This window comes from Mycetomoellerius zeteki, unplaced genomic scaffold (assembly GCF_001594055.1).
Source record: "Mycetomoellerius zeteki isolate Tzet28-1 unplaced genomic scaffold, Tzet1.0 scaffold70, whole genome shotgun sequence".
Taxonomy (NCBI): domain Eukaryota; kingdom Metazoa; phylum Arthropoda; class Insecta; order Hymenoptera; family Formicidae; genus Mycetomoellerius; species Mycetomoellerius zeteki.
Genome location: NW_017257720.1, coordinates 3356406 through 3372145, shown reverse-complemented (window position 1 = coordinate 3372145; position 15740 = coordinate 3356406). Strand labels below are relative to the sequence as shown.

The 15740-nt window shown below is 36.5% G+C and overlaps 3 protein-coding genes across 5 annotated transcripts; 1 reads left to right on the top strand and 2 right to left on the bottom strand.

Annotated features, from left to right (window-relative positions):
* The first annotated feature begins 362 nt into the window (after positions 1–362).
* On the top strand, positions 363–2587 carry LOC108729130 (uncharacterized). Its single transcript, XM_018458098.1, has 3 exons — positions 363–744; positions 1551–1853; positions 2052–2587. Exons 1-3 carry the CDS (start codon positions 472–474, stop codon positions 2574–2576), a joined length of 1101 nt encoding a protein of 366 aa, XP_018313600.1. The 5' UTR covers positions 363–471; the 3' UTR covers positions 2577–2587.
* A 799-nt stretch (positions 2588–3386) lies between these two features.
* On the bottom strand, positions 3387–8927 carry LOC108729129 (heparanase). Of its 2 annotated transcripts, XM_018458097.1 has the most exons (7): positions 8572–8927; positions 8274–8493; positions 5377–5690; positions 4964–5210; positions 4406–4765; positions 3673–4114; positions 3387–3567 (listed from the first exon to the last, which is right to left on the bottom strand). In XM_018458097.1, the coding sequence occupies exons 1-7, from the start codon at positions 8695–8697 to the stop codon at positions 3399–3401; spliced, it is 1878 nt and encodes a 625-aa protein (XP_018313599.1). In that variant the 5' UTR covers positions 8698–8927; the 3' UTR covers positions 3387–3398. The 2 variants fall into 2 exon arrangements, with proteins under 2 accessions (XP_018313599.1, XP_018313598.1); XM_018458096.1 differs by lacking the exons at positions 8274–8493; positions 8572–8927 and adding an exon at positions 6352–6574 and having other exon boundaries at positions 5377–5693.
* Positions 8928–9188: 261 nt separating this feature from the next.
* Positions 9189–14187, bottom strand: Brd8 (Bromodomain containing 8). Of its 2 annotated transcripts, XM_018458119.1 has the most exons (4): positions 14036–14187; positions 11364–13334; positions 10126–11309; positions 9189–9587 (listed from the first exon to the last, which is right to left on the bottom strand). In XM_018458119.1, the coding sequence occupies exons 1-4, from the start codon at positions 14052–14054 to the stop codon at positions 9411–9413; spliced, it is 3351 nt and encodes a 1116-aa protein (XP_018313621.1). In that variant the 5' UTR covers positions 14055–14187; the 3' UTR covers positions 9189–9410. The 2 variants fall into 2 exon arrangements, with proteins under 2 accessions (XP_018313621.1, XP_018313620.1); XM_018458118.1 differs by having other exon boundaries at positions 10126–13334.
* Between the last annotated feature and the right edge of the window lie 1553 nt (positions 14188–15740).

Here is a 15740-nt window from a genome sequence, read left to right as displayed (position 1 = left end):
ACACACACACACACACACACACACACACACACACACACACAATAATATAACACACTAACATAACAATTATTTCCTTTTTTTCAAGTGATTAATTTTGAAAATGCAATACCTACTCCAAAATAATAAAGTAAAATAATAATAATAATAACAGTAATAATAATAACTATAATTGTAATAATATAATAAGTAATAATATAAATAATAATAATAAGTAATAACATAAGTAATAATATAAAAAGGAATAATATAATAAGAATATTTCCCTTTTTTTTCTTGGTAATTTCGACGTTTCCATCTAGGCGGGGCGGTTTTTCGAAATCCGGAAGTGCATGGCCACGTGATGCGAGTCAGCGTCACGAGGTAATAGTCAGGTGCTTTCGGAGTGCCTTCTGCTCCATTGAATCAGTTACTGTGCGTACGGTTTAGCGTGAATTCGCGTTCGTTCGACCCGGCCTCAACTCGACTTCCAGGATGACGAGAGGCACGGGAAAACCGAGCAATGTGATCCACGTGTCATTTTTCGCACTGTTCGCTGTCTATCAGCTCGCCTTTGCCTGCGCCTGCACGCCCGTTGTGATCTGGTGTCCGCAGGAGTTGTCCAACGCGACGTTCAGAACGGCGCCATCGAGTCCGCTGCAGAAGCTGGCTTCCGACGAGTTCGAGAGTGATCTGGTGCAGTTCAACATTACCGAGCCAGCGATCATCGCCGAGGAGCTGTGCGTCGAGGATCTGCGAAATAGCAAGGTTAGTTCTCTTCGCCCCCTCCTGGCTATTTATTCTGCGGCTAGAAAAGGGATGTTTATCAGAGAGCCTTAAAAAGGAATACAGGAAAAGATAACGGAGGAAGAATCCAGGGAAAGAAACCTCGAATCTCGATTGCATCTGGTTCACATTATTCTAGTGTCTAGTTTTCTCCAAAGCATTCATTCATATTTAAAGCAGTGTTGAACCGAAATAAGTTGATTACACAAGTTGAAGAAATATGTTTGATTACACTCTTTTCATTACTTCAATCCACAAAGTCTCTACTTCCAATGGAAACAGCACTAAATTTGATCAACACAAAAGTGGAATTGAGAGTTTCGATAGAAAGTAGACCATTGTTGCAATACTATTGTCATAAGCTTCAATCTGTTACCTCTCTTATTTCTTACATCCCTTTCTTCTTTCTCTGGATTATGGATATACATTTGTTATAATTTAAAAATGAAAGATATACAAGAAGAAAATATTCCCAAATTTGCATTGAATATTTAATGATAATAAGACTTTTAGTTTGTTTCATTATGATTTACAAATGTATTTTCCATCCTACATTCGTATATCTTAATATATTATGTTCGAGTGCTTTCTGTTTAATGATACAAGTCGATATAAATATCTTATCTTTCTTGATATTCAAAGAATAATAAAGAATGACACTTGCATCACCAAATGGAAAGCACACAGTAATGAAATGTAGAATTAAAAACAGATACATCAATTATTTCTTTTAGAGATTCTTTCAGAGATCATAAAATAAAGTTGTTATAAATATACAAATGTTGCAGGTGCTGTCAAATGCTACTAATGGTTCTAAAATATTTTATTACCCGTGTGTCGTTTCGCCCGATAAGATCTTCCAAAAGATCTATAAACATATAAAAAATATAGAGAATATGAATTATGATCACGAGTTTAACATGGTCCTCAAGGACATTGATTCGAACGGATGCATAGCATTTACTGGAAAACAGTGTCGTTACAGCCACGCTGAGCGAATAAAGAGAGAAGCGCTTGCAGACAATTCTACAGAGTTCAAGATAAAAACAGACAAAGTTCTATTATATTCCGCTCAACCATTGAAATTCCAGGTAAATAACATCAATATATTAATATTACATAAGAAATTTTAAAGCAAATTTCTCAAATTTTGAGACTTTCTTTTTATAACTTATGTATTAAGCGATGAAAGAGAAGGAATTATCAAAAAACATAAACGTATTCGATGTCAATTAAGGAAAGTTAAAAAAAATTGAAGGTAATACAAAGAAAGTGTTGTACCATTGCAGATATCCGACAAGTCATCAGAGGTGAATCTTAGTCAATCTAAAGTCACCGGAATGTCGTCTCGTAAGGGCAATGACAGCACGATCTTGACCATCAAGTTCACCGATGAAACCATTGGCAGTCTGACGCTCGAGTTCTTCTTCCAGGTCAAAAGCGTCGGCTACTACACGTTGAACAGAGTGAACTGCGAGACGACCAATGGAGTTGATAATCTATCTACCAAGCGAGACATTTCCTTTCCATTCGGTTTCTCTTATCATTGCTCACTGAAAACCGTCTTCACAGACGGTACCACGTACTTAAATATCACGGATATGCAGGTACAGGTCGAACACAAAAATGCGACGTTCAACGACGCGTACGACTGCGTCGGTTTTACCAGTATACCAATTTGGACGGGAATATTCGTGACGGTAATATTGGGCTTGATCATGATATGGGCGCTCACCATGATCATGGATATCCGCACGATGGACAGATTCGATGATCCTAAGGGGAAAACTATCACGATCTCCAGCGCGGAATAGAATAATAATAATAATGGAACTTATAATGCAATTATAGGTATTGAATACTCGTGCGAAATCTATTATCAGGCAAGATCGTGTCGATTGTTCACGATGATGATTGTTATCTTGAACATTTAATTTCTCTAATTTGAGTGTCAAATGTTTTCACAAAAACCGAGAGAGTATTGAGTATAGTAATGATAATGCTAGTCTCATTACGAACTTTCATTATGAACTTTCGCTCGATGTATAAATATCATTCCTTTGTACAATATTACTTTCGATATTTATAATTGTTCGCTATTGTGCGTTTGCTGTTTGTATGATACAATGGTTATGAACTGTTATTTTAGTACTCATTGTCAGTCTTTATGGAAAGGATAAAAAATCCTTCGAGTGAATGAAGGTAGCACAATATATATTATTAAATAAAAATACGAACGATAAGTGTTCTTTTAAACACAGGAATATATTATATAATACACCATAGAAAAAGAAATTGTATAGCCACATGAACTGGTGAAAATACATACAGTTACATACAGCGTTATTGCCCGTTATTATTTGTACAGGCAATGTAACATTTATTATTAGAAATGATAGAAAAAAGCAGATTGTAAACTGAGAACTGTTACACGGTAGACAAATAAATTTCTACTACGGCTTCGCGCCTTCTGTAAACGGTTCTGATGTCTATATAAGCTTCCTTGTTAATAAGAGTTTGTAAAAAAATATGTAACATAAGTTATAATATAAATGTTTAATATAATATATAATAAATAAATACAATATATATAAATGTCCTGTAAAATCGACTTGTCGCTTTCTTTAAAAACTTATTCATGCTGAACATGCAGAAACATTGGTACCATGAATTATCATAAACGCCATAGAGTATGGTGGCAATAATACAGGATTCGCAGAATCTAATATTACAGGTCGAAACGGCGGCAGATCACCATTTGGTTGCAGTTTTAATGCCTCAGTTTCGCCGTTCAGCTTTATCTCGCTGCAAAACAAATATAACTCAGATTTATTATTCATTTAGTTCAATATTCATTTGATTATTATTATTATTATTATTATAGAATTCTATTTGTCACTTTATACATACCTCGACAGCAAATGATCAGCGCTTAGAGAGTAATACGAAATCATGGTTTTACTATTTTGTACAAACAATTCCGGAATATGTATGAAGACCGCAGTTCTGTCCATATTCATTCCGTAAACCGTGATAGCTGGTACTCTGGAAATCAGCGCATTTTTCGACGTGCAATGCGCGTACAATCGTACATAGCCAAAATTGTTGAGCCTGGACAATTTCAAAACCTTCTCCGAAACGAATTGCTTGTAAAAGACGCTGACCCACCAATCAGGATTTGGTGCGAGATTCGGTGATATCATAGCATAATTCCCACCGAATAATGATTGTCTCGTAACGACGTCTAATCCCGCGCTAGCGCTGTATCCCAATTTATCCAACCATAAAAATCCGGCTATGAATCTGTCGGACAATCCGGGCGCACCTCCACCAAATGCAGTGCTAGTCTCGGCTATAAATTAGATTTTTTATTGAATAGTCTTTTGTACAATAATATATTCTCTGTTAATAAATCTATCCTAAGAATCTATCCTAAAAAGATTACACGTAATGACATTTAGAAAGATGAATTAAAAAATCGGAAGATTTGTGATTTTAAAGAAAAAATATTAAAGATTTATGTACGTATAAATAGTATTATGATTTAGAAAAATAATCTTTCAAGAACAAAGCTATAAAAAGCGGAAAAGCGATACTGTAATGTAATATCCAATATTTTTTTATATTAATATAAGACACGTACACAGCCACATAGAAACATCTTTCCCCGACTCGGCAATAAATTGTTTCGTGGAATTGATTTGCGCTGGTAACCAGTTGAACGTGGAAGGTGCCACAAAATCACTCATTTTAGCCTCTCGTCCGTTCAGATAATACTGATGCCAAGTTACGTAATTCACAGTGTTCTTCTGGCTACTCAAAAATGTTTTGATATACAATTCTCCCATCTCATCAGAATCTCCGACGTGATTAGCTTCTGGTCCAACGAGAATGCTGTCGACGTATCCTGCTTCATTTAGCAATTGCCTTAAATGATCATAATCCTTCGCGAGTTCAGTCGCAGGAATTGTTATACTGAACACGTGTTTAAAGGAATTTGGTTCTAAAAACATTATCGAAATAACTATTAGGGACTACATGTGCATACAATTCTGCTTACGTATACATACTTCATGATAACTTAACATTTATACTGATATCAAACAATTAAAATTTCTTTCTTAATTTATTATTAATTTAATATTTATATGTTAATCATATTTTACATATGTTGATTTTTCACATTTATATAGTTACTTACCATTGCCCAATTGCCAATCTAACGTCATGCCTTGATTCTTAGTGAATGCGATAATCTCTTGTGCGTTGCTGTCATTCCAAGATCCATCTGGATTTCTGAGCAATACATTCAGATCAAAGATCATTCGTAACTCCGACTTCACTGTAAAATCATAGAGAGCAAGCAAATCCGCGCCAGAGATAGTAAAATTGCTGATATCCTGGCCATCCACAGGACTAAGGATCTTCTTGCATGAGTTTTGTTCCATCTGAATTATCACATATATGTATTAAAACATTAAATGAGATTAAATCTACAAGCAGTTTTGTAACAATTAATTATATTCTATAATTTTGAAACAGATAGGAAAGGTGAATAAGTTTGTATGTGACAATTGTGCTACTTATGGAGAATATTATATTTTGAAAACCAACCTGATCCTGAACAAATGTCAGACAATCTGCAGAAGTTCCACCTATTCTGACATAAGCAGGGCTTAAGTGACGGGCCAAATCGATAAATTTCTGTTGTCCAATAGGTAACTCATTCATTCTTCGAAGTAAGGATGTATCGAGACCGAACGACAAGAACTTGTCGGAAACGACGTGTAATACAGGCTGCTGTCTGTCAAAATGGAATACATAGACGCGGATTGGAACTTGGATATTGGAGCTCCATAATGAGAGAACCAACAGCGTCGAGCATAGACCCAATGCAGCGCAGCAGAGTATAGAACGTACAGCTGGATCTACTACAGGAAGAATATGTCAAAATTCATTAATAATAAAAAAGATATGTTAAGAAATAAAAAAAGTTATATGCAACATGTATAACTTTTGAACAACCATTTTAACATACTACAAAGAATTGTACACTTATAAAATATTGCACTTTTAATATATATTATAAAACCGCAAGGAAATGTAATTAAATAATTTTTTAATTTGACTGCAGATGATTGTAAATCAAAATGTTGTCTAATGGTTTGAAATACTAGTTTTTGTTTTCTTTGTGTTGTTGATGCTTGAATAAAATTAGTTCCTAATTATTTGCTTGTGTTTGATACCTTTCTTATATTTTTCATTGTTTTGTAATTCCGAGATAGACAATTGATTCTTTTGCAATTAAAATAAATTTAATGAAAAGAGCTATAAAATGTTACTCAAATGCATATATTACATATGTTTGAAATATGACCATATGACGCGAAATTTTCCGGCAAGTATGGCGGCAAGATGGTCATTAACGGCTATTGTCGGCGACGTAACACCGAGAAAAATAGAACGTAATACGCGATAATTGATATAATATTTTAGAAGTGATTCAATCGACAGTGAGGCAAGCAAAGGCGAGTCGTATATTCATGTCACATACATCTTCAGATAAATATGTCCAAAGTTCCAACTTACCGCCATGTACACGCGAATCACTCAATTCCTGATACCGGCCTTTGCCCCATTCATTACTCACGAAGTAACTCATCGTCGTCGAGAAGATTTTCACAGCCTAACCGGAGTCTGGAAGACCGGAAGACCAGAACGACACTCGAATAAGTCGCAAATGTCACACGTAGATTCGCCGCTCTATTTGCGCATCAACAATTGAACGTTCCTTCTCCTGCTTCCATCTAGCGCCGCGAAAACAATCGAAAGTATCGAGCGATGAAAATTATGAATAAATTTGGTCATTCAAACTCTGTACTGAGAAAACAACGTTCTCAATTTTAATAAATATTTTATTTAGATAGTGCCAGTTAAACACTTACTAAATGTAAACATATATTTATTTGGTATAAGAACTATTAATTTAATTCAACTATATTTTTTATTTAGCAAATATTTATTATAATTTTTTAAATGTAAATAAATGTTATATTAGTTTTCAAACAATTATTTATTAAAATTTGATACATTTTTCTCTCAGCGTGGATTAGTGTACATTAAAGACTGCTTTATATAAAAAATAAAGTATCTTTATATAAATACATGACAATGAAAATAATACATATATATTCTGTTAACATGACAGTATCATTATTAGGTATATAATTGTTTAAAGTATTTTATATTTTTACATTTAACTTTGTTAATTTCATGCAGCTTTTAATATGTACTATGACGGTGAAGTAAAACATATATTTACACAACTTTTCTATGAAGAAATTTCCTGATTATGATAATCACTAGAACATTGTAATTTTATTTCGGTTTAGATTTAGGTAGACCACGTGTTTTTTTCAGACGGACTTTCTTAACGTTTCGTAATGTGTTGGCTGCTCGTTCACAATTTTTTTGATTTTCTCGCCACAAAACTGATTCATGATTCTCGAGGCGCGAGCTAGAAGTAGATGCAGCCTGATGTTCTGAAGAGACCACTTTGTTCACTGTGTAAGCAGTTTTCTCGGTACTGGTGCAAGACGCTTTTCCTGATTGTAATTTCTCCATTTTAGGATTCAACCAACGTCTTCGTATTCTGCGAACTATAAATAATTATACGTTCGAAAATGAGTGTACTTGTTCAGTATAATGTTAAGGAATTATGTTATGAGCAGGGTTGGAAAAAAACCCGGGCTTTTTTTAAAAAAAAAACTCAACCCACTGGGTTTTATGGGAGTTTTTCGGGTTTTTTTTGGTAAAATTGATTATTTGATATTTTTTTTCACGTAATATTTAGTTTACGTTGTATTTATCATTATTCACTACCTTGTTATTATTACCTTATTATCACTACCTTAATACTTTTATATGCAGAATGATTAGTGGGACCATATTGTATAAAAAAAATTATACAGTTTCGTTTAAAAAAATGGAGGTGATCTATATATCTTTTTAGCACCTCCATCTAGAAGAAAGACAACATGACCAAAATACATCCCCCTTGAAATCATTCCACTTTCATCTGAAACATTTCTTCCTATCTCTAAAACTGTGGGTGTTATTCGGGTGGCCGGTCTTAAGTGACTCTCACCCTGTATATATCTTAAAATTAAGTATATATCTTAAAAATTTTTTTGTATATATGTTAAAATTATATCACTTCAGTTATAGTTTAGTATACATATATTCATTAAATATTTATAAATACGTCCTTTTTATGTGTTTAAAAAATTTATTTTTCTACAATTTTAATAAATTGCGGGTTTTTTTAAGTGGATAATGATTTTTTTGGGGTGAGTAAAATAATGCCAACCCTGATTACGAGTATTAGAAATATCCTAGTAAACTCCAATTTACAGTAATACTGTATCAATATTATAATTTTATACTCCATAATGTAACTGTTACATGTATATTATACTTATATCATTAAATAAAGAATATGTGGAGTTTACCTTTAGCTGAGGTCTCCGCGTGGATCGAATCGGAGCTGGAATTCGAGGGACAGGGAGCGTAGGATCGACTCTTATTCGCGGCGCGATTCCTATACGAAACACTATGCCGACGCTTCCTCCTTGCAGTTAATTTCTGTCGTGACTCTGAGCTGCTCAGCTCATCCTCCGCCCAGAATTGTCGATCGGTATCATCAGAGATCGGTGGAGCCGGAATGGGTGGCTTTAAATGATTAACATCAATCTATGGTTTGTACATCATCCATGCACTACTTATTTGTTTTTGTTATGCTTTGCTCACAGCTTCTCCATGGATGGAGGCGCATCCTCCTCTCTTTTCTCCAATGTCGGTAGCACGATTTTCATAACCCTCTTCCTCAGAGCTGCTCCTCATCTTCGCGTCTCCCCAAGCGCAATAATATCCCATCTTCTTATTTTACATATATACAAGTCGAGCTCCGTTGCAACTATGACGCGTAATTTATCGCATTTTACAATTATTATTTCGACATACTGGCAAATTTTTACGATGTATATTCGGATAATCGATCGGACAGTTAAAAGTTACACGAGATGTGTAGTGTTTTTTTCATGATATTGAGATACCATGTCAAATTCATTGCGATACGGATTAATTTTTTTATGGACTTAATTCCAAGAAACACTAATTTTTCATCAAATTTTTGTTTATTTCATGTTTGCAGAAAGCAATGCAGTCGATATCTTTGATAGCAAAAGAATTTTATTTATTGCTTTATCTTTTTTAGATATAATCTTTTATATTTTTAAAGATAAAGTGAGATGAGAAAGTAAAATTGAAAAAGATATCATTTTATAATATAATATTTAAATGTTTCACAACTATAAATACTAGATATATACGACGAACTGTCGCACGCGAGTATCATCATAGTCGTATTATAACTGGCCTTACAAAATACGAGAAACTTTGTATAATGATTATATCACACATATGCTTTCCTCGTAGGCATTAGATATCACTTATTCTCGCATATGACATCGGTATGTATTTTGTCAATGTCTGAAAAATATGTCTCTATTCTTCTCTTCCTCTGTCACACTTCTCTCTTTCTTCACAAGTGTATTTTTATATCTTTCTGTACAACTTGTTAATCTAGTTTAATCGTTCTCGGATTTTCTGCGTTTTTTCGACCGCGGAGTGTCGGTATCGTGGGGACTTGGAGTGATGTGACTTCGTTTCCGCTTAAGGCTACTCTCGTTCGCCTCGCTACTACTGCTCGCAGCGGTTCTGGTCTCCCTCCGAAACGTTCCTTCTCCCGTTGCTTGTACCAAAATCTGAAATTAAATAACGTTAGTGATAAGCAGAAGTCCGTTATCTGCACTCCATTTATACGAACAAATTCATGCTTAGTTCCAAATATCCAAAATGAGTTCCTATTATCAGAAAATTACAGTTCTATAGTTCGAATAATAAGAACTAGACATGCTCGATTTCAGTTTTCTGAACATCAGCTCCTTATTAGAAATTCTACTAAGTACTAGAGAGAAGTAGAAATCAATTTCTATTATCCGAACCGTTATTGGAACTGTCTTGTCCTCTGACATGTTTAGATAAACGGAGTGTTCTACTCATTCTACTGTATTCGAAAATACACAAAGGAAGGTACTGTAAAGAATACGATAAAATGCATACTGAAAGAGAATACGATTTAAAAACAAACATATTTTTAATATTTTCACTAGTACTGTATTTTGCTTTCCTCTCTAATCAGTTTCCTAACACATTTTAAAATAAGCATATCAGCAGTCGTTAGCAAAAAAAGAATATTGTTTGAATTAGAGTTATGAATAATAAACGGAACATTTTCTTTACCTGCATATGTTGCAAGCACTCCTCTTGCATCAAAACTGCCATTTTAAAGATAAACGTGTCATGTTTGTTGTACATGATTGCATTTTGGAACATAAGCATGACGTCCCTCTGAAAGTGCATGGTCGACCTAATCGTACCGTTATCAATGTTCTTTTTTATGGTCGATAGATCCATCGGTCGAAAGATCACCGAATGATACCCAGGCGCTTGGTCCTCTGTGATCGGCCTGAGAAACACCGATGCGTATTTGTGCGTGGCCAAACGATTGTAGACGAGCATGACCGCTTTCTTCCAAGCACGATAATCCGCGCCCTCTCCAGTGCTTTCATTTTCTGGCTCGCTGTCCACAGCGACGTTCTGCTTCTTGGAGTACGTCTTCATTGCCCTGTTGCTACTCAATTTGCTCAACGATGATTCCTCCTCGTCCAATTCTCCGGGTTCTTCCACAATTGTAGATTCTATCTCCTTCTTTATGCTCTGCTCGCCTTCCGTGGTTTTCTTGACATCCTCTTTCTCCTCTTTCTTCACCTCCACTTTCTCTTTCTTGTCTTCCTCTGATGAACCGTGAAGCGGACTCTTCCTATGAAATGAATCGCTAGCTTCCGGTTCCATTTCGTTTTTTGATTCCTCGGATTTGACTTCTGCACTCTCCGTTTTCTTAATGTTTATTTCTGCGTCGGCTGTTGTGGCCTCGACTGGCTCGTTTTTGACACTTTTCGCTTCCTCTATGGTCACTTGTTTAATATCCTCGTTTTCATCAGCCGGTCCTTTGTTGACCTTCTCCTCTTTAATTTCTATATCCTGCAAGATGGAACTCGTAGTGTCCTCCGAGGAATCTTTGATCTTCTCCTTCTTAAGCTCTGTGCCTATCTCTAACGTTTCCTCATTCGTTCTTTCTATCTGAGACTTTATTGAAGATTCTTCCTTTATTTCCACAACATTCTTTTCTTTTATCGATTCCTCTTTAAACGATTCTAAGGATTCAGTGTTTTCGACCGTATTTTCGACGATCTGCTCTTCTGTCGCTGCTTTCTTTTTACTCTCCGTGCTTTGACTGCTCTCGTCGTCCTCCAGGATCAAGCTAATATCTTGCGACTTTTCCGTATCTTCGGCACTGGGTAGATCATTCGTCACCTCTGAAGAGATGCTGACAATCTCTGCGGACGGCACATCCTGCTGATCCCCTGTAATTTTCGCCAAATATATTTCTAATTGATCTAATCCTGCATTATGTTTACCTTCAGTGTCTTCTGGAGGCTCCTTCTGCTCTTTAACGCTATCGGATGATTCTTTGTAAACAGGCGCGGTCACTTCCGTTTCTTCTTCCTCTTCAGCTTCCTCTTCCACGTCTTCCGTAATCTCGTTTATTGTTTCCTTCATTTCGTCCAAAAGTTTAGAGTTATTTTCCTCAATCTCTACATTCGATAAGGCGTCCACAGATTTTGTTTCAACATCCGATTGTTTCTCTTCCATTGGACTATCGTTACTAGTTTCTTCGTCTTTGATTTCTGTCTTCGGAACAAGCTGCTCCGTCAAAGTCGTCTTCTTTTCACACGTACTCGTCTCGGACTTGGTCTCCGATGTGTTTGGTATGGTCTCTGTGATCTCTGTGACAATAATTTTAGGTTCTTGTGAATCTATGGCGACAGTTCCAATAATCTCGGCGATATTCGAAGTACTAGAATCGATCTCCTCGATTGCCATTTCGCTTTGCGGCGAATCGGACAGCGACACAGCCTCATCTACATCTCTCGGCTGCGGCCTTGGTCCCGTTGTAGGTATCAGTACTTCCGTCGTTTGTTGGGGCATACTGGCGAGACCATTGATAACTGCTGTCGTCGTCGTTGTCGTCGTCGTCGTCGTTGTCGTTGTTGTTGTCGAGCCACTCGTCTCCATCGTCTGTGGACTGCTGGGAATATCTTCTTTGATCTCTTCCTTGATTAATTCCTCGATGTCGCCGATGATGTCGTTTATCTCATCCTTATCCATCACATCCACCATTATATCTTTACGCATCACGTCTATATGATCAATTATCTGAATCTGCATATTCTCTGACACCGGTATATTTGTCGAAGTGGTGGCGGTCGCTGGAACTGTCGACATCGTCGTAGCTGTCATCGCTTCGTTCTGGATAGCCTGTTCGACTTGAGTTTGCGATTGCGCCGTTTGCTGAAAATTATGCACTTCGGAGGTGGCAGCCACAGTTGTGGTTGTCCGTTGCTGTTGTGCATGGGACACAATCGCTGTGGGGGTTGTCGTTTGCAAATTTGGTAGAGATCCTCTCTGCGTACTCGCTGGCATTTCCAACAGCATAGAGAGAGTAGGAGCACCAACGGACGGCCGTTCTGGTGTCGTATTCGCGCTGGCTATAGCCGTCGAGACCAACTGCTGCAACTGTGGCGATACCTTTTGTGCCATCTGTGCGTTTAGCACTTTAGGACTTGATCCAAGCAGACTGGTAATGGTCGGCGAACTCACTTGAACCGGAGTGGACGGAAAGGACTGTACAGTCTGAGTGGTCGGGCTGGGAGATTTCAATAGACTCGTCAACAATGGAGATCTACCGCCCCTGTTAGTTTTCTTTTCCTTATCGTTCTCTGCTGATGATTCTGTCGCAGTGGATTCCTGCAGTACCTCCGTTGTACCTCCTTCCACTTTACGAGTTTGGGTTATAATTGAAGTCGAGATGGATGGTGAACTCATATCCTGCTTTTGTTGCTGTTGACGTTTTGCCAGCCACGTCATGTGAGTCCGTGTCTTTTGCTCCATCTCACGTTCCTCCTGTTGTATATCAAGCCACATCTTCTCCAACTTCTCGTCGCTTATCGCGCTAGACTTGAGATGATTTAAATCCATCTTGAGTCGTAGGTACTCCTCCTTCTGACGGTTGAGAATCTGACTTAACTCGGCTATTCTCTCCTGTGTCAATTTTTTAACTATGGACTCGCTAGTGGTTTCGCCGCTCTCCCGTTTCTTTCTTTTTGGCGTATCAGCATTTTCTAGTAGAGACGCATATTGTACAGCACATGACTTTTGCGAAAACCAGTCTGCAGGCCTTAATGGTTCTTTTTCAATAAATAGTTTCAATGATCTGGCTACACTCATCCAATTCTGATCCCCAGATTTTAATACGCTTGATGCAAGACATAATTGTTCCCGTGTAGACCATGTGTCACAGCTCGAGCTCGTACGTTTGAGTTTCATTCCTGAAATTTATATTCTTAATTAAATATCATCTACCTCTTCTTGGCTTATATATGCTGAAGTAAATTAATTTAATTTTAATTAAATACTATTTAGCTATCTTTCATATAAATAAGAAATTAAATGACAGAAATATCATAAATCATAATATGAAATATCATGGAAAAAGGTTACAAAATTGATTAAATGAAGTAACTTTAATCTCATAAAGTTAGTAAGTAATCATAACACAAAAATTTTAAATAGAGTATCTTATATATAGAACTACAAGTATAATATTAAAATATATAATATCTTCTTTAGTCATTTCTTTTCGTTATTTTACTTTTTTCTTAATTTTTTTCTTAAAAGTCATCTTTAAATATACAATATTTTACATAATTAATTAATATTAATAATATTTTACATCTAAAAACCAAAAATGCAATTAAAACAAACAGAAGCAAAATTTGCGCAAGTAAAATTTTTTTACGTTGACATTCTTTGTTTGGTGGTATAGGTTAGCGACATCGCTATTTCATTTTGGACATCTGTCCGAATATCTGTTTATTTTAAAGCAGATAAAACTAGTGTATTCCAGAAGTAACGACAAGTATAGAATGAGATTATCTGAAATCTGTTGATTTAAAATCAAAATATGCATTGAAACTCAATACAATTGTCTTAACCTATAAAAGCATCTTTTGTCAAAAATCAGACTCACTGTCCTGCATCGATGCCATTGTTCTTTTTGAAAGATTCTAAACGTAGAGCAATTTACGAGATATGCGTAATTTCAACTTGCGACTAATTTGTCACTGTGCTTTGCCACAACTCTTCGAAAAGAAACAGAAAACGATTTCTCTTTCGATACTGTCGCAGAACCATGGTGGAATTAATAAGGTGAAGCGCTCCCATGGTGCGCAGTAGGAGAATGAATTTGGGTAACATTTGATTGGTTATTCCAGTATTATGGATCCATTATAACCAGCGCTATTATAGGTCTGTCGCGTTGCTTGCACTTTTGGCACTCGGCATCTTCGCTTTCTCTCTTTTCAAGGCCAAATATATATCTATCTTATTTTAAGTGCAAAAATATTTGGGGATTTCATGCAACGCGAACAGACCTACAGCCGCCGAGGAACACCATTGCTGCTGGTGCGTGTACATGTAAGGTACGATAAAACAGAGCCGCCATCTAGCGGAGCATTAGTAAATTAGAGTTCAGTGAGCAATTTGGCCGTGTTTTTCGAACATTTTTCTATGTCAGTTCGGCCTCCTTATCTCTATTCTTCATGAATGTTGCTCAAGATTCAAGATGGTCTTAAGCTAGTGCATGAACCAATCAGAGGCCGGTATTCATAGTCGGTTCTTATTTCAAAATCATCTTAAGTAATGTCTTAATACGCTAATGAGGCTCTCTGATTGGTTCATGACATCTCAAGGCTGAACTTAAGACGATCTTGAATATAAGAACTGACTATGAATACCGGCCAGACATTGCTTAAGACATTGCTTGAGATTAAGGCCGGTATTCATAGTCAGATCTTATATTTAAGACCGTCTTAAGTTCAGCCTTGAGGTGTCATGAACCAATCAGAAAGCCGCATTAGCGTCTTAAGACATTACTTAAGACGGTTTTGAAATAAGAACCGACTATGAATACCGTCCTAAGACCGGATTATGACCGGTATTCATAGTCAGATCTTAAATTTAAGACTGTCTTAAGTTCAGCCCTGAGATATCATGAACCAATCAAAGAGCCGCATTAGCGTTTTAAGACATTACTTAAGACGGTCTTGAAATAAGAACCGACTTTGAATATCGGCCTATAGATTCCGTCCTTAATCTCAAGCAATGGATGCATTCAGTACTACGACCGCTCACTGAGCGCTCAGTGAGCGCTTACATCTTATTGGCATATTCCGTTAGAACTAAAAATATAGATCAAACAGATACGAGAGCTCACTGAGCGCTCAGTGAGTGATCGTGGCACTGAATGTATCCAATAGGCTTGTCCTTTTTAGTTGAACTTTGCATCAGTTCATCTTTCTTCCTCTTCTTTGCTCCTGGAGAGAAAAGGAAGAAAGATGAACTGATGCAAATGTTCAGTTAAAAAGAACAGACTTACTGTCTTAAGATGCTAATGCCTGGTTTATGCTTCGGTCTTAATCCTAAAATCCTAAAATTTAACCAATGGAATACAGATTTTAGTTAGAACCAATTAAGACTAACAGACCTATTCGCTGAATTTTAGGATTTTAGGGTTAAGACCGAAGCATAAACCAGGCATAATACAGCTCTCTGATTGATTCAAGCACTAACTTAAGGGCGGAATCAGACTAGGCATTAAAGATTGAGATTGAAGATTGAAAGATTGAAATTTGATCAATCAAAACAATAGGAGCTAAAATTCCTTTGCCCTCATT